Source organism: Mauremys reevesii, linkage group 13 (assembly GCF_016161935.1).
Source record: "Mauremys reevesii isolate NIE-2019 linkage group 13, ASM1616193v1, whole genome shotgun sequence".
Lineage (NCBI taxonomy): Eukaryota > Metazoa > Chordata > Testudines > Geoemydidae > Mauremys > Mauremys reevesii.
Window position 1 is genome coordinate 47,552,424 of NC_052635.1, and position 21,444 is coordinate 47,573,867.

Here is a 21,444-nt window from a genome sequence, read left to right on the forward strand (position 1 = left end):
AGTGTTTAAGCCATCAGTTTAATACTTGTCTGGTGGCTAATGACAGATGATCTCACTATAAAGTGGATTTTAAAAGATACCACGATATGGAGCCTGAGTAGAAACCTCTTGAGGACCTCATCAAGAGGCTAAGGGCAGCAGCACTATCACTGTGCCAAAAATCACTTCCTTTAGGAATATAAACTAAATATATTGTATTTCAATGAACTGATTTAAACTGTTTTGCTCTCTGAGAATATCAAGTATTAGATTAACATCTTCTCTTCTGATTCTTTTTCAGATTCAACTTTCACGTATCAAACCACCCTGGGTGGTTAAGGGTCAGCCCGCTTACCAGATATGCCCCAGGATCATCCCCAACACGGAATCCCCTGGTCGGGGCAGAACTGGTGCCAGAACACTCGCAGACATTAAAGCTCGTGCTCTGCAAGCCCGAGCCCAGCGAGAGGCCGCTACAGCTGCCATTGGAGGTGGGGGTGGGCCAGGAGGAGGAGGGAACAGCACCGATAAAGGAGGTGGTGGAGGAGAATCCAGTAGCCATACAGAGTACAGGAGATCAAAGAGAACTCATGGAAAATGTGCGTCAGATTTACAACGAACACAATTACTGCCGCCTCTCCATCTAGATGGAGAAAAGACTAACTTTGCTGAGGTAGCTGTGCAGGTAGCTAAAATAAATGTATGTCAACCTGCAAAACAGGACCCCTACATTCCTAATGGTGAGGGAGCCTTCATGCTTGAACATGCTGCAGATGTTATCTCAGGTGGAACAGAAGATGTTGCTCAACATACTGACAGTTTAGCTAACAGCCAGCTTGGTGATGCTTTGACTGGGCCATCTTTTGACACTGCAGCTTCTCTGAGGCAGGAGGAGAACTTGGAGCAGTGCCTCCATGACATAAGAACTGAAAACACACCTCATATTGCCTCTCAGGAAGGGCAGAGTAATAAGCAAGAATGCAGAGTTCCTCCTGAGAATGGTCTGTTTTGTTCTCAGGTACAGGGATCTGCAGTTTATCTCATAGATGATATCAATGTTGTACCAAGAATTGAAGATGTAGGCACTCCCATAGAGTTGAATTGTAGTTCTCCTATGAAGGAAACCTTGTCCAATAATTGTAGCCTTACCCCAGAATTCTCATCAGATGGTAAAGAACGACATGAGTCAGAAATTGAAGCTAGATTTAATGGATCAAATCCACCCAAAGGAAAATGTGTAACTGATCATGATGGTTCAAAAATAAATAATATTGGAATGGAGAACATGGGCTCAGAGTTACATGCCTTCACACACCTACAGACAGGAAAACAGCATGAAAGTGAACTACAGAATGGAGAACAGAATAAAGGGTCTTTGGTGAAACCTTTTTCACTTGGTGGTTTAACTGTTCAGAATGGAATAGGTACCTCTGAAAAACTTCCACATCTGTGGGAGAGGCCATCAGGAGCAAACACAGAAAATGTATGTCAACGCCTGAGAGAGAGACAAGGATTTAAGACAAATGGAGATGAAGAAATCCAGAGTACGCATAGCGAAACAACAGATACCGCTTCAGATTTTGAAGCTGACCTAACTGATGAAAATGTGGAGGTGGATATATGTTTCAGGAATGTCCACCTTAAGGAGGCTACAGGAAAAGGAGATGCCACCCATAAGCGAAACACTGAGAGAGATGAAGGGATTAGATCAGACTCTTCTGTGAAAACTGAGAGTCTCCCATACATGGTGGACTTGCCGTCAGTAACAATGGTGAGCAACGTGTCTCAGCCTCAGAGATGGGCACCAAATACAACTCTTCCTCAAAAACCTTCGAAAAAGCCACCAGGCTCCTCTCGGCCCATATCATCTGTTGAAGCCAACAACCCTCTGGTGATGCAGTTACTTAAGGGGAACCTTTCTTTGGAAAAGGTTCTACCAGTATCACATGCTAGCATCAAGTTGGAAATTACAGAGTCACTTCTGGACAGGCCATCAGAAAACCACTCATTACAAGTGCAGGGAAGTAGCAATTGCTGCTTTGGCCAAGAGTCTTCCCAAGATGTGGGAATAAATACAAGTGACCTAAGCAGAAGTGATGATTTCCACTCTCCAAGTGCTTTAAGAGATCCTCAGAAAACACAGTGCAACTCTGGGTTATTACTGCTCAAAACAGAAAGCCTGGAGAACCAGCCTGATGTTCCAGACAAGCTTTCCAAAGTTGGCCCTAACTTGAGCTCCTCAGACCAACTGGCAAGTATGGTGAGTGGCCCTCAGAAACCTACAGAGTTGGGCCCTAGAGAAAGAACATCGTCTTCCTGTAGCTTTGAAGATCAAAAAGAGTTGCCCCTAGTCCATGGTGTCCCGCAGCACAATCCACTAACAAATACTATTACAAGTGAAAGCCCTGAAAAGCTAAATCCACCTGCAGCTCCTAGGTTTTTATCTCCAAATGTAACCTCTCTTGGTCCAAATCAGATCGGTGGAGCCTCAATTAATAAAAATTGTGTTGGCGTCCAGGGCAAAAAGCTCTTTGGTTCTGGTTTTCCTTGCAACACTGCTCCTAGATTGCATCATCCAAGAGCGTTGGAGCACATTGGAACCATGGGAACCACGTCCCCCAGCAAGCTGATTCCACTAAATAAGAGCTCTGCGTCTGGAGAAGGAGCACCAACTGTCAGGGAAGACTGGCCATCAAAGCAACATGCAAACACCCTAGGAGGAATAAAAAATGAGAATGTACTGGCCTGTGGAGGCCCAGCCAAGGGTAATGTGAAGAACAGGAAGGATGTTGCACACAACCCCGTGGAACTGATGGAGCATTTGCAGAGTGTTCCCCTTGTTATGGACTTGCCATTTTTCAAGTTACCAAGAGAACCAGGAAAAGGACTCAATCAGCCCTTGGAACCTTCTTCCATCCCCTCTCAGCTCAATATCAAACAAGCATTTTATGGGAAGCTTTCTAAGCTGCAGCTTCATTCCACCAGCTTTAATTATTCATCCAACACAACTCCAGCTTTTCCCAGAAGCCTTGCTGGAAGCGTGATGCAGCTAAGCCACAAAGCGAACTTTGCTGCAAACCATAATACGTCCCTTTCTGTGCAGATGTTTGCTGATAGCAGCAGTGTTGAAGAAATATCGCTGAAATGTTCCTGCAGCCTTAAAGCCATGATTATGTGTAAAGGATGTGGGGCATTTTGTCACGACGACTGTATAGGACCCTCAAAGCTTTGTGTATTGTGCCTTGTGGTGAGATAATAAATTATGGCCATCGGAAAAATTGTATATTTAGTGTGTGTATTTTGATAACTGACCCTAAAACCTGTACACAAAATATTATTCAGTTTATAATAGAGACAATATTACACTTTAAGTTTTGGTGAGAGAGTTGATTTGCCTTCCCACTAAAATTCACAGTGCAAAACCTGTTCTTCTTACTCACAGTTACACTCCCCTATCTGTGGGTTGTGCCCTACTGGAGTGATCTTCTGCTTAACACCATCATGGAAATGTTGATTTGTGCTCTGGGCACACATGCTGAGGCTACCACCTGACTGAGAGGCAGTTTGCTCTGGGAATCCATGGACCTTTTCTAAGGAAACATTTACATCCAAAGGAACTGGAACAGAGTGCTCTCTGTTTTTAAGGGCTGAGCTGGGTTAGTCCTGGCCATGCCTTAGCAGAGCAGAATACAGTCTTCCACTCTCCGTTCCGTGTCTGTGTGGAAAAAGTACTACTGTACAATAAATGTGGACATGAAGCTTCTCTGTAGGTGGTGGTGTGTAGTACTTTGAATGCTACAGCAGAATCAAGTAACCAGTAAAACACTCAGCAGGTGGCTGAAGAGCCATATATGGGTGATGGCGCATTGGATGGAGCCAGTTAAGGGAATGAAAGAAGCAAATGGTAGTGGCTGCCAGCTTCAATGCCTTCTGCTGGACTGAAGGAAGATGTGTAGCCTCTGGAAATGTGTGCACCTGACTGAACTGTTGGACCAGGCTGCCTCTTCTGGCCAAACGTTGCTACAAACTTGTATGAAAAGCCAAGGAGTTCATTAGTGTGGCCGGTAACCTCCCCATATTACAGCCCTACAGTGAGAACCTTGCCATGCCAGCATCTGAGCACCTGCAAGTGTCTGGCTGTGCATCTGTGTGTGATGGTCATTTTACATTCTAAACAGTGTCGTCCCCCACCCCACCCTTTTTTTTTTATATATTTTAACTTTTCATTCTTGGATGTATAAAGTGAATTATTTGATTCTTGTAAGTATCCTCTATGCATCTGTTTGATCATGTATTTATATGTTGTACACAGTACTGGCCAATTCTGTAAATGGATGTAATGTACATAGAACATAAAAGGGTTTTTTTGTTTCTTTATTTTCAGGCTCTACAGCAGTATTACATTAAAGTGGTGTTGGTTATTAATCTACATCTGTAGTCAAAGCCACTGTATTCTGTGCTGCCTAAATTGAGGCTGAACATGCAAAGGAGTCGCACTTGGTTCAGATTGCCTCCCTTTCTGCCTACATGGCGCTGCTGTGGGCAGATAGACTGCAATGTGCAATCTGAAGGATGACCTGCCCTGATTTTCTGAGCTGGATGTATTTTGCTCCTTGCTCTTCTAAAAAATATTTCTATAGCAGTTGCTGGTCATTGTCATAACTGGTGAGTCTCCATGAGCAGTGTTTATAGCTGCAGTGCAAAGGTGTGAAAGCCCTTACCTAGCCAGAATTGATGCGAGCAGAAAAATGGACCGACCCTCCTTTGAGCGATTGCCTCTCAGGACCGGGTTGCTCTAAGTGGGAAGAAGCAAACCTACATTTTCACTTACCAGCTTTCTCCCACCCCTGTCCTAGCTCCTACCTACCTCTTTCTTGACTATGCTTTTTTTTTAATTATAGACCTCCCTGTCTGAGAGCTGTAGAGAGTGTAAAATCTGTGGGCTGCAGAAAGCTTCGTCTCTGAAATGGTTTACCCCTAACCCCATGTGGCATCTTGATATTGTGAAATGGGAGCGAGAGAGACGGGGGTGAATTGAAATGCAGTATTAGTGAAGTCTTGAGGGGATGGTGTGAAAACCTACTTACCAAAGATAGGAAGCAGAGCTGGGGCAGTCTGGCTCTGTATCCTTTGGGGCCACTGTAGGGTACAATTGAAGGTGGTCTGGTCTGCAGAGCTCTCCAGCAGGGCCCTGCTCTTGTATGTCCCTTGTGGTATTGGAAAAATAAACATTCTGTAAACTTGCATGTGTGGTTTCGATCCTCTTCTTCTGAAATGGGCTTGGTGTTCTGGGCTCGAGAACTTACCAGTTGATGTTGTCCTGCCATAGCCAGGCTGAGGGAAAACACTTGTTTTTCCAAGGCAAAGTTTTTCCTTTTTGCCTTGGCAGTGTCCTCACAAGCTTTTAAACTGAGCTGATCAAAAAGGGACTGTCATTCTTGTCTGAACGTCAGTATGCCATTTATACTAACGTCACTGAAGATACTGCATCAACTGCAAGTAAACATATATGAGCCGAGTGAAGTAAAAGTACTTACGGCACAAAACAAGTAGTTTGGGTTGTTGGACTTCTTGCCAGAGCAAAGTTCACTGCTGTACAAGCCCTTCTGCGATGGCGTTGCTCCCGGATATTGGCGGTAATGCATCACACGCAGTAGAACCTACCTAGGGAATTCCTTAAGTATTCCTAAGCCGGTATATGGTCTCTGCTATTTTATGGCATTTTTTTCTAATGTCTGGTTAAATTGTTGGATTAATGGGATTTTAAATGCTGATTTTAAGGCAGTGCAATGATTTGGTACCAGTTACAACACTTGAAACTAGCTGTAAGCTTAGATTGTCAATACATTTGTTTCTCTTCAGTAGATCCAGGTTTCACTGTAGTAGAATTTCAACAAGGCAAATGATCTGATAACTCGTCTAATGCCACATTTGGAATAGATACATATACGACAGTATGGAAGCTAATGATATGATTTACATTCAACAGTGCTGCTGTTACAGTAGCTCCCAGTGGTGTTGTCTTCTGGTGGCTCCTGCACCTAAGTCACTCCTGCGTGTGTGTGTTTAGCAGTAGTGGATTCAGTCTGGCCTGTAGGAGGAAAGAGGAACATAGCCGAGCTTTGCTGCTCTTGCCTAATACAAGAACACACCATGTTCTAAGTGGGAAAGAAGGTTCATGTTTGAAATTCTAGATTAGTCTCACAGCACATTGTGTTGAGAGAGAACTGATGCTTACATACAGGTCAAACAGCAAAGCAATCCTTCCAGTAATAGGAATGGAACTCTGATAGGAACCCGCTGACTTTAAATATCCGCTAAACTCTGATGCTTTGGCAATGTTGTGTTCTGAAAAGTCAAGTGGTTGCTTAGGACAAGTTTTGGTTTTTGTCTTTGCCGTCAGTTGAAGTTCTTTGTAGCTGAGCAGGCCTAGAAGTATGGGTGTGCTTAGATGGGGCCACCCGTTTAAAAAAAAACTTGATCTAATTGTGAAAACTACATGAACTCGCCATTTAGAAAATGGCTGAAAAACTGAGAAGTCAATAGCTTGTCTTTCTGACGGTGCAGTGTCTGACAGCAGCAGAGTTAGCTGTCTCTGGAGTAGCAGGGATCTGGGAGATCTCACCGTTGGTTTTAAGGTAAGCCCTAATATTTTTTTGTTTGAGGCTCACATTGGTCTAATATGAAGAATACTTAAATATTTTCTCCATAATGTTTTTCTAGTAATAGAATTTACTTTTCAAAAAAACGAACACCTCCGACTTGTCTTTTGCATTCAGCTGAGCAATGCTCCGGTGTGTAATCCTGTCGTAATGGGATGACTGACTAGCTGGGAAGTAACAGCAAAATCCATCACTTCCTTGAGTCAACAGAACCATTTGCAGGTGTGGAGATATGAAACAATGACAGGTATTTTTAACTGTTCTCAAAACTCACTTGTATACATGCACAGTAGGACCCTGCTAATCCCCACACCCTATAAATTAGAATGGTTCTTCACTACTCAAGAGTAGAGGTCTAGTATTACTAAGGCTTCATTATACTTTCAAAACACACAATAGAACACGTTTACTAGTGTATATATTATGAAATATAAATAATTACAACTAATATACAATTGTTAAATACATTTTAGGATGCCCTCTCCTTGCTATTTCTTATAGACTGCTTACTAATGTACAATATTCATCCATTCACAATGGCTCTCCTGGTCACTCCCTTGCAAGTGTCTGTCAGCCAACTTCTTGCCTGTCGCTGGGGAAGCTCTGCCCATTCTGGAATCAAAGGTAGGGCAATGGAAATTATTGTTTTAGCATACAATCTGGCTCTTTGAAAGCTGTCATACCTGTCTTTCCTAGGCCTTCTGCCTCTGTCACCAGATCACTGATGTGAATTAGTGAGGTTTAACTGTTGTGGTTTGAGATCCTTTAGTACAGAGGCACCATGTAAGTGCAAAGTATTTATTTATTTAATATATGTAATTAACCGAGTTGGTCAGGAAACTATTTTTTATAGACAATACTGAATTTCATTAAAAAAAAAATTTTTTTTCATTGGGAAAAGCAAACATTTTTCCATGAAAGCAGATACTTTTAGCAAAACATTTCATTTTGTCAAAAACCAGCTTTGACAGTCCCAGTAGTGACTATTAAGGTAGCTATCTAAAATATAAGAATAGCAGCAGCTGATAAGGAATAAACAGCACAGCTTGTTTTAAGGTACCTGAGTGATGAAGGTACTTTGTTTGTTTGTTGTTTTTTTAAAACACCTAAATTTGAAATCTGTTCTTGTTACCAGTAACAATCAAACTGACCTTCCACGTGTTAGGTCACAGACTGACACTGGGTTGCAAATCTGAGATCTCTAATGGGAACTCGGGAGACAGCTGGTGGCATATGTCTCAGTTGGTGGAAAAAGCCTTGCAAGCAAGAGGTAAAAGTGACCCTAGCTGTGTTTGACACTGGAGGTCTGAGTCCTGTTTGTTATACAGTGTTTATTAAGTAGATTCAGTCTTATATATGATATACAGATTCAAAAGAAAAAAAGGATTCCACATACTTATGAAATCAGTGCATTTAGCAAGTAATACCATGGAAATAACAGCTTGATTAACAGCTCATTGGTCTTTGTTAAGTGAGGGGGACAGGGAGTTGGCCTGTGCTAATCATTCCACAAACAGAACAGAATTAAGTTGCATCACATATAATAGACACACATTCTAAGAATTAAAATATTAAGCCACACTTACTGGAAAAATCCACAGTATATAACACAAATTTTTATAGAGCTTATTGAGGAGGAAGTGCTCATCTGCTTAAAAGAGCCACATTAAGTTGCATAGGTGCCTATCTGCAAAAATATCATTTAGAAATTAATCAATTGATTAAGCAATAAAGTGTCGCCTTAGAAGTTGAATTCTCTTTCCATGGTGGTTTAAGTGCCATATGCTCAGTATCTGAGCGCACATCTCCCCCCTCCCCCCCCCCAATGTACTAACTTTCTAAACGAGCTGCCTCCTACTCCATTTAGGAGCTCCGGTGTCTCTAGAGAGAATACTCTCCTAGCATTTTTATTTGAAATTGACATCTTAGATGATTTAATCATGAATCAGTAAAAATGTATTCAATTGTGCTGAAGGAAAGAGGGGTTTTCCCCTTCTCCCTGGCCTCCACGAGGCTTGAGCATTGTTCTAGACAACTGGAACCCTAAAGTCAGCTAGTAGCGTTCACCTTCATGCCTGGGATGTCAGGGAGGAAAGGCAATGAAATAGCACCATCATATGGTTCTATTTCTGTTTTGGGTCCTGGCTGTTTACGGTTACCTCACCCTCTCAGATCAGCTCTCAAATTTTAAGCTACAGCTATTTTTCAAATTGATCACTTAAAAGTGTGTGAGGCTGTGCAAACGCTGAAATCTCTTGCAGCACATCCCAGGTTTGTGTTTTTAAGGTGGTTGAGTATGTGTCAGTGTCTCTGTGGCTTTGCTAAGCAGATGAACTGGGTGAGGTACATCTTCCTCTTCAACAGCAGGTCTTGCAGAACACACAGGGGCTGGGAGTTCTGTACATGTAAACAGTACACTTTCACTGAGTCCAAAATTAGGAGCAAAAATACAAAGGTTCACATTGGTCTTAGGTAGATACAGGCGAAGAACTGAGCTGTACAGCTCTGAAACAACCAAACAAAAGTTTCTAAAGCACCACTAAATTATATAAAAATCAGACCATGGACGGATTGTAGTTGGTATTCTGGTGAAATACTATGCTACCTTGTAAAAAGTTTTACAAAAAATTACAAATCAAAAGTATATTAACCCTCTGAGTTCAAAGCAGCATTTTGTAAATGACTGGTACTAAATCCTATGGCCACCTGTGGGAAGAAGGTGGCCCTTTGAGTGGGGAGGTACAGGTCACGTCTGCTGGGAATCCTGTGAACACTTCCCCTTGCTGAAACACTGTCATTGGGAACTGAGCATTCCCTGTGTACAAGTGGTGGTGGTAGTGGTAGTGTTGATGTTTAAGACGAGAGGTTTATCTTCTCCATCACTGGTTTTCCAGACCATCTGCTAACCCAGTGCTCCCCTTTTGTCTCTCACAAAGCCTGGAAAGCCAGGGTATTTTGCTCCTGCTCATTCCTTCTGATTGAGAATCGTAAATTGAGATTCCTAACCCTTTAATATCTAGTGAAAACTTACAAAGATGGCTGTGAAACGGCCTTTGAGTAGAGAAGGACCACTATTGAGTAAGGATCAGTTAGAGCACTGAGATGTTCTCTGGAGATGGCTCCAAAGAGACTAAAGATGCGGTTTACATAAAAGTTTCCCTGACACCAATATGTAGTGGATCCCATTTGTTTCACAACTTGTCACAAGTACTACTGTCATCAGGGCTTCAGAAATCTGAGTTTGTACCATCCAGCTGCAGGTTATGAACATTAGTTGATGTTACAGAGTAGGCTGTCAGTCCTCCTTCCTATGCAATCATAAGTCTCAACTGTGTTCTACCCGTGGTTTAAATACAAAGAGCTACTAAACATGGAGTTCCAGGGTGATCTGGTTCAAACAGCTAGACGTTGCATAAATACAATTTTAAACAAACTGTAGCTGATGTTGATCTGTTATAATAAGCCCCTGGGCAATGCCTTTGTTGGTTAATTGGCTGGCAAATTTATGGCTACGTGTTGTTGATGGCCTCTTGAAAGGAGTGGAGGCAACAATTAAGTAATTTATATAGAGAATTCTGGGACAGCGATTGTCTCTGCCTCTCTTTAACATTAAGACTTTCACAAATCACTGTGGTTAACATTTTGTAAAAGGTTTGCTACTTCATGGTATTGTACACATAAAAATAAATATTTACATAAATTCAAAGTATGGGAGGATGCCGTGGACAAATCAAGCAGGCTCGTGAAGTGCTGGGGAAAGTGTGGACCTGAAATTTGGACTTCTGCGTGGTCATTCTGTGCTCTGATACTGACCCACACTCCCTGGAGGTTGGTCAGATTTTGTCTCTATATGCTAAGAACCAAAATGTTAGAACGTTCCCAAAGAACCACCTTGTTGGCTCATGTTGAAATGAGGGGAATCAACTCTGATTTACAATAAAACCACCACCTTCTCCCTGCAAGGGCTGTCTGAGTGTAGAAAACGGGCAGGAATTAAATCCCTTTTCTCCAGCAGCTGGGGAGAGTTCAGGCTTTGGGGAAAGTGGTCAATGCACTAGTTAATTCCTTTTAGGGCCAGGCTGGGACAGAAGTCTGGTCTACGTTACAGCTACGAAAGGGGACAGGGCCTCGTTTTTTAGCCAGCATCATTTTCCCACTAGTATGAATGGAAACTAATTTGGTAAAAAGGTTCTTGAAAAACTATTTGAGGCTGGAGCCCAACCTGTGCTACTTGAAAGTCTAAAACCCATGTGCTAGTATGGTTATTTCTGCAGTATGGGGGATGGGGGCAGGGGGAAACAATGTGGACCACCACTGCAGAGCAGAAACCTTCATCACTGAAGTGAGTTCTCAATACATTGGTCTAAAAGGAGCTAACATCGGAGAAGGAAACCACCTGCATTTAAAATGATCAATATTATGTTAATATTCAAGTCTATCTGGTGCTGCTGCTTGTGGTCCTTGCCCTAGAAAGGAGGACAGGAGAAGAATTCTGCCAGCACTGACAAGGGAGAGGGTGAGAATTCTTCTCACCGATTCTTAGGCAGCAATTATCTGCTGCTTTTTATGGCTACAGACTATGTTGCATTGCTTGGCCCTGCTCAGCATCTTGATGCCCGAGCAAAGTCCCTGGTTTTAGCAGCACTGGTAGTAGGTATTGCACTGAGCAAAGGGAAGTGCATTGGTTTTGGGTTTTGGGAGGGTGGGAGTTGGGGAGAAACAGCAATGGTAATCAGGCCAATTTTTCCCCACGCTTTAGGAATTGTGAGCTTTTCCCAGGACTGTTACTGGGGGGATGAGGGGGGCGCCTGGGCCATGGGGAGAATTTCCACCCTTTCTGCTGCTGAGAGTCTCCTAATTTTCCTTTTGAGTAGGAATGAGCTGCTTGTTTCACTGAAGTAGTTTATTTTTCTCCCTAAAAGTCTGCGCTAGTCTTTATCATTCACGTGTGTTTCTCTAAACAGTTCTCTTGCTGCTCCCCCCAGCGCTAGTTTCACATATACTTGTGGAGACAGCCTAGGATTCCTCATTGAGGAGAGGTCAGACATCATCCATTGCGATAGTGAGCTGCTGTCCATCAGCAGTGCATGTCCGTCGTCCTCTTCTGAACAAAATAGGGAGCCAGCTTGGGTCAGTTGTCCATCTGCTGGCTTAGTTTTGACTCCTCAGTGTTATCTACTTGTCTGCTACCCAGTCTTGGATGCACATCATAGTCATACACATTATGGGGTGAACTGTTCAGAACCCCCGTGAGTCCTGGAAAAAGCCCACAATGAAGTGTGAGGTAGAATATGGATGGTGAATGCGTGACAGTGGTTCTCAGATATTTTCTGTTTTGCTCTGCACTGAGCTAAATGAGTGTGAGAGGTCCTTCCAGTTGGAGGTCTACTGAGCTTGCTGAGTCTCTGCAGGAGATATTGGCCCCATTGCTGCTGCTACAGGACTGCTTCGCATAAAGGTCTAACAAGACACTCTTCCCTCATTGTTCAGCTTCTGCCTAAGCTTGCTGGAGGCCGAGCAGCCTAGAAGTTCTAGGGCTAGATGGGAAACTTGCACCCTGTGGAAAGGGGTCGCTCCCAGGTGTAGCTGCTCAGCCATTAGTGTAGTGAGCTGGAATGTGTTATTTCACAGGAATAAATTCCTTCTGATCAGACGGACACAAAACTGGCAATCTGTACAAACTCAAAAGAATCCATTTTCAGAAAAATAAATTACTAAGGGGAGAGGAGGGTCCATTTCTCAATAAATATGCAATTCTGCTCACCTAAGACCTTGAAAGGTAATTATCTGGGGATGGGATTCTAACGCTGGGGTCCACAAAGGTTATTCTAAATACATCTGCAGCCCCAAGCCTCCCTTCCACCCTAAAAAAAATCCCCCACCCATCCAAGCTGTAGGTTTGGCTTCTGCTCAGCTAGGTGCACCTGTGTTGAGAGAGTCAAAAATGTGTCCTTGTGCCCCAAGTCCCAGGTGCTCGGAGTGTGAAAGAAAACAGTTCTGGGTTCCACCTTTTAAAAACTAAATGTACCAGCTACTGGGTGGGAGGACGATGGTTAGTCCTGAGCAGGATACCAGTGGGAGCCTGTTTCCAAAGGGTGTAAATTGTCTTCTGCCACAGGAGCTACACAGACACCAGGAGTCAGTTCTGCTGTAAAATGAGGTTTTCCAGTTCATCTGCAGACCGAAGAAGAAAAGCCGCTGACTCTCGGTAGCCGGCAATCAATTGCCGCACTGCACTGATCTCTGTGGGGCTGAGCTGAGCAGCTGGCATCCCCCTGCTGGTGCTGTTAGAAGGGGCTGTACTGGAGGCCCCACCTTTCATGCTGAGATCAGTAGGACCTGCAATTGAAAAGTAAGAGGGAGGTTCAGGAAAAGACACTGGCACAGTTGCTGCCCCAAAGTGGCACATCAAATTCACAGGAGAAAATTCCAACAGCACCTGCTGTTTTGATTCACAGCCCCTTGTACAACACTCTGCATCTTACATTATGTATGTAGTTTTGAGCCCTACAGAACAGACTGTCAAGCTGTAGGCACCTTCCAACTGCTGCTCTGTCACAGAGACACTGCCATGACTCTGTTCCCCTTATCAAAGAGTGTGTGTGTCTGTGTATTTTGTGAACATACTATATCCAGTCAGACTAACCCTCTGCTCTGCTAGGAGTTAGATCAGGCACAAGTCAGACACATCTGTTTTAACACTGTAATAAAACAGGCAAGTAGGGAGAGGGTTTTGCACCTATAGTACAAAAATATATTCACTGCAGTTTGTCAAGGGCTAGAATCACAATGAAGCACTTGGGAGCTTGGCTGAATTAGCACAAAATTTAAAGGGTCAGTCAACTGAGAGCAAATATTGTACCTACAGTTGTTCCAACTGACTCCTCAGAGTCCTGAAACCTAAGGATTAGAGGAAACAATGTTCTGGGTTTCTGGTTCTTCTCTGCATTTGACAGCATGTTGCATGGAGTGGTTTCACTGTTTCTGTTGATGGTCAGTTGCGTAATTTTCATGCTCCTGGCATAGGTTCTGGAACTAGGAGTGCTGGGGGTGCTGCCACACTCCCATCTTGAAGTAGTTTCCATCAAATACAGGGGTTAGTTTGGTTCAATGGCTCTCGGCACCCCCACTATACACATTGTTCCAGCACCCCTGGTTCTAGCAGGGGCTCCCAAGCATACTCTGCAAGCGGGTGTTTCCCAGTGACAGAAATGGGAGGAGAGGGAGCCTTGAGCATGTTTGGGGATGCTGCGCTTTGGCCCATCCAAAAACCTCTTCAACACATAAGGTGAAGCACGATGCTGGCAGTGGGGAAGGGCGGTGGATATTGGAGCGCTGATACTGGGAGGGAGGGAGGAGGCTGGATGTAATGAGAGAAGGAAATGGAAGAACCGAAGCTAACTCTGTGATTGTGAGTCTGAGTGATGGGGAGGGATGGAGCTCTCGGTGATGGAGAAGTTGGGCTGTTCGCTGTGTTCAGGCTGAGGAAGTGTTGGGACATGCAGGGAGAGAGAGCAGAGATGGGGAAGCTGTGAGTCTAGGCAGGGGCCGATTGAGAGCCATCAGCACAATGGCAATAAGGGACACCGGGAGCAGGTGAGGTCACCCAGAAGGTAAGTGGCAGGAGAAGGGAGAGTAAGTGGGGTAACGTGGAGGAAAGGGTCCACAAAGAGGCAACACTAAAGCAGCAATCAGCGAAGTAGGAGTAGAACAAGCAGTGGACAGTCGGGAGCTCAAAGGAGCAGAGGCTTGAGGAGAAGTGGGCAGTCAAAGACAGCAGAGGTCATGGAGGAATCTGGAATGATGACCATTAGCACTGGGGAGGGGAGTGGGGTTAGTGAGTTGAGGGGAATTTTAGTGGAGAGGGAAAGGCAACAGGCACCTGAGAAGGGAGCTGCACTGGGAGCAGAAAGCTTGCTCAAGAGGAGGAAGGAAATGGGGTAACAGGGAAGTGGGTACGCCAGGGAAAACGGCCTGCTTCTGTGCACAGTGATTGATAAGAGAGAGATGGAGCTGCAGCACAAACTCCAGGGACTCGGGGGCGGGGGAACAGAATTGTGCAGACTTCATTCAAATGGGTGAAAAAGGGACATGGATGGGGATGAGGGAAGGAATTATGAGAGGATCTGGCAGGAGCTCTCTTGGCTTTAAAGGAGTTGGCAAGAGCCTGGACAGAGGAGGATTTGGGGCAGAGGCCTATGTGGAAAGAAGCAGGATTTCAGCTTTGTGCTTCCTGTGCATGCCAGGAATAGGCCCTGGTTGATCAATTTTGGGGTGAGGTGTAATGAGAACAGCTGTGTGGCTGGGCAGCGCCTCAAGGAAAACTGCACAGTGGAAACTGCCACCTGTAGAGGAAGGCAGTGGAAGCTAAGGAATCCTGCTTCCCCTCCTGCACTGGGAGCCCAGGAGTGCCTGTGGTAGTCTAGAAAGAAAGTGTAACATCCTCTACTCTAGCTGCAAGGATTAGGGCTCAGCAGCTGGAGACTAGGGTGGGATCTTTACTCGGGGTTAAGAGGCATTAGGAAGGGATGATAACAGTTAATCCCAGACAGGCATCTTTCAGGACTCCGGAAATCACATCCTTTCAAATCCTTACTCCAGGCAGCTAGGGAGGGGCAGGGTGCGAGGCCCCAGGAAAGGCACTGGGCGAGGGGCCCAATGGCAAAGATTGCTGAGGGAGGAAAGAAGTCTTGTGCTATTGGTGGCGTGCTAAGGGAGATGGGCAGGGTCACTCGCATATACAGTTCTCAAGGGGTTCTTAGAAGAACCCAGATAGATCCAGAAGCAAAAGCTCTGTTCCTCTCTGCACACCACTCCTGGCCAGGCTCTCCAATCAGGGTTTCCAGGCATGCACCCGGGGGCGAGGCTGTGGAAGCAGGTCCTGTGATTGCCTGACAGGTCTGGCTAGAGGGGCTCCAGCCACTACTGCTCAGGAGTGGCACAAGAACAGTCTCAAGCAGCTATTGCTGAGATGCGTGAGACCTGACACAAGATCACCTGATTCCAGGCTTTACAGAGGCTTCTGGTCAGGGCGTGTCTATGCCAGGCAGGGCTGGCTCTCGGTGTGGTCCTGTGGTCAGGTGCTGCCCCAGCCTGGACTAATCATTTTGTTTACCAGATCATTCACTGTCACATTATTAAATCTAACTGATCAGGCTTGTTCTCTCCCTCTCCTCACACCTTGCAACGCAGACCTGCTCCACTGTCCCTAGACCTCCCATCCAGCGCTCCCTTTCACTGCTGCTCTCTTTGCCTGGCCTCTTCATGCTGACGCTCCTGCCAGCAAGAGGGTTATTATCTATTATCTTGCAGATTGTGGCGGCGCCCACAGCATGCTCAGTGCTTTCCTAACTCACAGGCAGACACGACCCCTGGCCCAAAGAGCCTCCTATAAAAAGGCTCATGAAGGGTGGGGGCAGGGTTGTCTCATACCAGCAAGGCAATCAGGGTGGTGACAGGTGCCCGCCTTGGTTAATTATTAATAGGTGGTACCTGTGGGGTTTTTTTTTAAGTTAAACTAAATTCCCTTCCCCCACAGTTCAGCCCTTGTCTTTCTCCTATTCTGCCATCCAGCCTTAGTCAGCTAGTTTGCTATGGGAGTAGGGAGTTCTCAGGAGCAGTTTAGTGGTGGGGAGGGGGTGGCTCTGCAGGCCAGAGGAAGGGGGCTGGGGCGAGCCACTCGCAATGGCAGTGCTTGGAAAGCAGGAGCAGCCTCAGCCTCCCCTCAATCAGCGCTTTCTAGCTGCCGAGCAGGAAGAGCAGTTAGGAACCACAAGCCCCCTGCTTGTATTCTATAGCACACTCATCTCAAGCATTCTTCAAACCCCATTTGAATGGAGACAAAGGGATAGAGGAGACCCAATTCTGTGTCACTCCCAAGTGCTGTGCCTCCTCCCTTCTTACCGTTACTGTGGTTCCCTGTTTGCAGTGAAGTGGGTGGCTGCAGGCTGCCTCCAAGGGTCCCATAGCCACGGTAACTGTAGTTCAAGCTTCCGTTGATGTAGACCGGATCCTGGGAGTAAGATGAAGCTGGCAGTGAATAGGAAGAGTGCGTGATGGCTGTGGAATCTCTGGAGTGCTGCTTATCCAAGGCGATGGGCTCATCCTACAGCAAGGAACGCAAACCGATTTATTCCAGTGAGGAGCCTTTCCTGCCCTTCACTTCCAGTGGAAGAGCTGCACCAAGCACAGTCAGCTTTTCTACACTCTGATTGCCTGGAATGACACCAGCATCCTGGCATCCCAGGCAATCAGAGCACAGAAAGAGCAAGGATGGCTTCAAACCTAGTCACATGTACGTGAAGCTCCCATGTTCCACAGCTTTCCCAGAAAATGGTGAGGAAGGTGTTTAAATATACACAGCCAAAGCATCCCTGACCCTTTCCCCTGGGCAGAGCTGCTACTCTCTCCTTGTGTTAGGAATGAACTGCTGCTCACATGCCCTCCTCAGTTAAAGGAAGCATCCCTCACCCACCTCCTGCACAACAGTCCCTCCAGAAAGGAAATGTCCCTCTGCTGCTGCTTTCCTTGTCCCTGTCCTCATCTCTCTCTCCAGTCTGGGCTCTCTGAGCGTCCCTTGCACATACTCACTACCATATCAATTGTTTCTTCCTGTTCGCCAGACTGTCTACCCCCGTCACATCTCCCTCTACAACATACATGCACAGCGTGGCTTTCCCTTTCTAGGCAAACTGTAAGAAGACCAAATTTGCACGGCTTGAAGCAGGTATTGTGCCCATCCTCAGTGAGCAAGATCTCTGCTGACCTGGTCTGTCAATTCTGGCTCATCTTCTGCCCCTGACTGGGGACAGAGCAGATGAAATTGTGCCGAGCATGCAAGGATTACAGGGATTGTACCTGGGATGTCTGATATATCTCCAGTCGCATTCTCTTGGCTGCTTTCCGTGTTTCACTCTCGCATGCAGCTGCAAGGATATTTTCTGCCATGGCTGAGGTCAGATGTGGTGGGGTGGGTCTGGTCTGTGGAGACATACAACCAGATAGGTCATCTTTGGAGAAACATGGACACTGATGGAAACAATCATTACATTTGCCAGGAGCATGGCAAGAGCACAGAATACTCTAGCTCTTAAAAGTTAATATTTAAAATCAAAATATTTGAGGCCTCAACTTTTTAACCCTCCAGTGCTTGCATCTGTTTCTCCATCCGCCAGTGTCAGTCTCTCTCTGCCATGCATACCCTTCGGATGGCAGAGAACATGTAGTGACATTTCAAAAAAATTAGCATTGGAAGCAGGGGCACAGACAATATCCAGAATGGATTGTGATCTAATCTCTCTCTTCCACACATCTGGAAGGAGGACACGTCTGCAGGCACGAGGGAGGCCTTTCGAGCAGGAGGAGTGTGAGGAAGGGAGAGTGGTAGGGCAACAAGGGCATGGGAAGCAGCTCACCATCTCCATGCCGTTCTTCTTCATACGGCGGCAGGATTTGAGGTAAGTGCGAATGCGTTTGCGAGCTCTCTCCTGGAACTCAGGGAACTGTCGGCTGCAGGACTCAATGATCGCCTGGATTTTCTCTTTGGGCTGCTTGGAGATGGGAACCATTCGGTCCAGATTCTCGTCCACAAAAAGGCGCACAAACATCTGCAAAGAGAATGGAGAGTGGTTGGGGAGATGAGACGCAGCAGAGACTTGGGACTGCTGGACCCACTCTGCCCTAGCCTGTTACTCTTACATTGAAGGCCTTTAACCGCTCTGGATCCATCCCCTCTGAGTCATTTATCTTATCATTATCCTCGTGGTCGTCATGGTCGTCATCATCTTCATCTGCTGTGGGTGCTCTGCCAACGGTCAGGTCCTCCGGACAGCCACTGACCTCGGTCTTGATGGAGTCATAACTGCCAGAACTGTATGGAGGGGACTGAGAGAGAACAGGGGGAGTCATGAGCACCTAGACCTCAACTCACCCTCCGGTCTCTGCCAAAGGCCAGGGGCCTGATTTCAAACAGAACAAGGAATGGGGGAAGCAGAAGCCCTTTGTCTTTGCCAGTTAGCTCTGGCTCCTGTGCTCCTTTTGCAGCTCTGTCTGAAACAAAACTTTCTCCCTGACCACATAGCAGGATCGGCTATGAAATTGAATCCTTTATGACATCACAATCTGCTGCCCTGGAAATGATGGAGCTGCCACAGATTCAGCATTAGGGTCATTGCACTGCAGGATCACACAAGAGGAGCAGATGAGCCAGGAGAGAATATTAGCAAAAGAGAAACTCGGGCAAACTGATAAATAAGAGCATCAGAAGATGGAAGCAGCAAAGAGGCCAAGTCCCATGTTGCCACTCCCTCTTACACGGAGTTTGTTTAAAGGGTGCATGTGCGGTGCTTCCATTACAATCCGTGATCAATTACACTGGGGCCAACAGGCCATAAACAGTACAAGGATATGTCCTCTAGAAAAACCTGTGATGGGTTGTGAGACCTCTCCTCTTTCTCCTGTCAGGGAGAAGAATGGCATATGGGAGCCCTGTGGCTAAAGTCAGGGATTAGGACTCTGCAGCCCTAGATTCAGTTCTCACCCCGCTACAGATGTTGCCTGTGTGATTTTGCCCAGGTCACTTACAGCCAGATTTTCCAAGGTACCGAGGTGCTTAAAGATGAAGATTGCACCACATCCCATTTTCAAAATGGCCAAAGGAGATTAGGCACCTCTCCCCCATTTACATTTTCAAAGGACTGAAGGAGCAGTGGCACCTAGCCGGCTTTTGGGCCTTTTGAAAATCCCACAGAGCCGCTGTCTGCGTCTTTAAGCACCTAAATACTCGGTCAATCTGGTCCTTTGCGTCTCCAGCCTAGTTTCCCATCTGTAAAATGGGGATGATTGAGAGGCGCTCCTTATAGGCCCTTCATCACCGTGGTGCAGATAGAGCAGGCCAAAGTCCGTAACACAAAAGAGGAAAGATTCAAGCAATCTGTCCTAGCCCACAGCTCTGTCAAGATTGGTGGATGCTCTGGACTTGTTACTTCAGTCACGGGCAGAGGAGCTGTCGGGGACAAGGCTTACGCATGTGTGCACCAGGTGCTGTCTTCTGAAAGTTTTGTCACTGTTTTGATATTTATAGAGACTGATGGTGTAACACATGTGCGCACACACACAGCTTCACTGTGTTCACAGTAACGCTCAGCCAGTTACTCCCGGGAGTGCTAACAGCCCCACTTGTGAACCTGTTCCTACAACAGCAGAGATTCCCTCACTCCACCAGGCGGTATGCACAATGTGCACTCTGCCACCCAAACTTAGTTTTAAGAAGCTGGTTTCTGGGAGAGGGGGTTGCTGAGGCATTACAGGTGGCTGATCCCGGATTTATGGTTCTGCAGCAAGATTGGGAGATCCACCATAGCAGAGACAGCGTCTGCTGAGACCTCCTGGGAAGACGCATCTGTTATGGCTAGGGTATGTTGGGAGAGGAGGCTGGGGGAATGACTTTCACAGGGAATGCCTAAGGGGAATTTCTTCTGTGAAACTGAACTGAAAGAGCTGGGCCCGAGATGAAAGGGAGGGAGATGCTTCTGTCTCGATTGAAGAGTGTTAAAAGCCCATTACACAGTAATGTCTTTATAGGCAATGAGAAAATAAACCTGCTCAGCAGCAGGGTCTTTGTGGAGCAGGCTGGGGGCAGGGCTGTGGCTGCATGCCACAGTTCCTGGTATAATACTTCCTCTCTCCTTACCTCTGCTAACCACACTCTCTCTAGTTGGGCCTTGTTTTTACCAAGCCTGGAGCAAGGCCAGACACAGCCGCTCTCCAGCAGTTCCTCAGAACGAGCAGAGCACAGCTAGACAGCTTTCCCCTTCCCTCCCTAGAAGGGAATGCATTCAGCTCCCTGAGCAGACTCCACCCCTCCCAACCGGCCCCCAGGCTGAGCCCTCCTCTCTCAGCTCCATGGATAGGAGCAAAGTCCTCTGCTGCCCTCGGACATCTCGTGTGCAGTTGCCTCCATTTTACTATCTGGCTGTGGCAGGCTGTAAATGAGACCGTGCATTTTGCCCCTGCTTATGCTGTCTGTGCACCCCCCGAAGCCCCACAGGCTTGGCCAGACCAACCTCGGCTGTAGTCTTTGCTGTGTACTTCACCCGGCTCCGCAGCCCGTCGGCACAGCTGTCTGACTGGTAGGAAGGAGTGACATGGGCAGGCGGGAGCTTGTCACACAGGTTGATGGGCTGGTCCTCAGCCGAAGCAGTGAAGTCCATGGGAGCAGCAGTTCCATTCCCATTCATTTCTGGGAAGGTGCTGTCTCCCTGCGTGCTGCTGGAGGTGGAAGGGTTCAGGGTGGAGGAGCCGTTCCCACTGCAGCTCTCTGATGAGGAATCATCTGCAATGAGAGGGACACATTATCTCAGATCCCTGAGGCCCCTTCCTTAAAGCACCCATCAGCCCTAGACCCCTTGGGCACCTGCAGACAAGCCAGGAGAGCAGCTTCTGTGCCCTCCCAAAGGGCAGAGGTGGCCTCCTGCTCAGAATCTGCGTGGGCTCCAGCTGTTTTCTAGACAGCCAGTGGGCACATTGGGTGAGAGAGAAATTAATTGTTTGACCTCAGCTCTGCTGAACTTGGGTTCCCGGAATCCCATGTCCTCCATGTGCCTGGTTTGCACACCAGTCAGTGTGGGCACTGCCAGGAACAGATACTCATAAAACACAGGCCTATGCTCCAGGCCAATACACAGAGGCATGATCACCCTGCTGCACGACGGATGGCAGCTTACGGGATCAGAACAGTCCTGCTCCTGGGAGGCAGCTTGACCGTGTCAAGTCCAGCCATTTACAAAGCCCCTTGCCGCTGGGG

General features: G+C 46.5%; 2 protein-coding genes across 5 annotated transcripts in view; one reads left to right on the top strand and one right to left on the bottom strand.

Annotated features, from left to right (window-relative positions):
• The window catches only part of ASXL1 (ASXL transcriptional regulator 1), a 29,094-nt gene extending 24,738 nt beyond the window's left edge, over positions 1-4,356 (top strand). For all 3 annotated transcript variants that reach the window (XM_039499059.1, XM_039499060.1, XM_039499061.1), the window contains one exon: positions 281-4,356. In XM_039499059.1, coding sequence (XP_039354993.1) covers positions 281-3,235 — 2,955 coding nt within the window. In that variant the 3' untranslated portion in view covers positions 3,236-4,356. The remainder of the gene's footprint in view (positions 1-280) is intronic.
• A 3,601-nt stretch (positions 4,357-7,957) lies between these two features.
• The window catches only part of NOL4L (nucleolar protein 4 like), a 96,773-nt gene continuing 83,286 nt past the window's right edge, over positions 7,958-21,444 (bottom strand). For both annotated transcript variants that reach the window (XM_039498362.1, XM_039498363.1), the window contains 6 exons: positions 20,705-20,973; positions 18,339-18,524; positions 18,056-18,247; positions 17,499-17,621; positions 16,545-16,746; positions 7,958-12,980 (listed from right to left, as the gene is read on the bottom strand). In XM_039498362.1, coding sequence (XP_039354296.1) covers positions 12,781-12,980; positions 16,545-16,746; positions 17,499-17,621; positions 18,056-18,247; positions 18,339-18,524; positions 20,705-20,973 — 1,172 coding nt within the window. In that variant the 3' untranslated portion in view covers positions 7,958-12,780. The remainder of the gene's footprint in view (positions 12,981-16,544; positions 16,747-17,498; positions 17,622-18,055; positions 18,248-18,338; positions 18,525-20,704; positions 20,974-21,444) is intronic.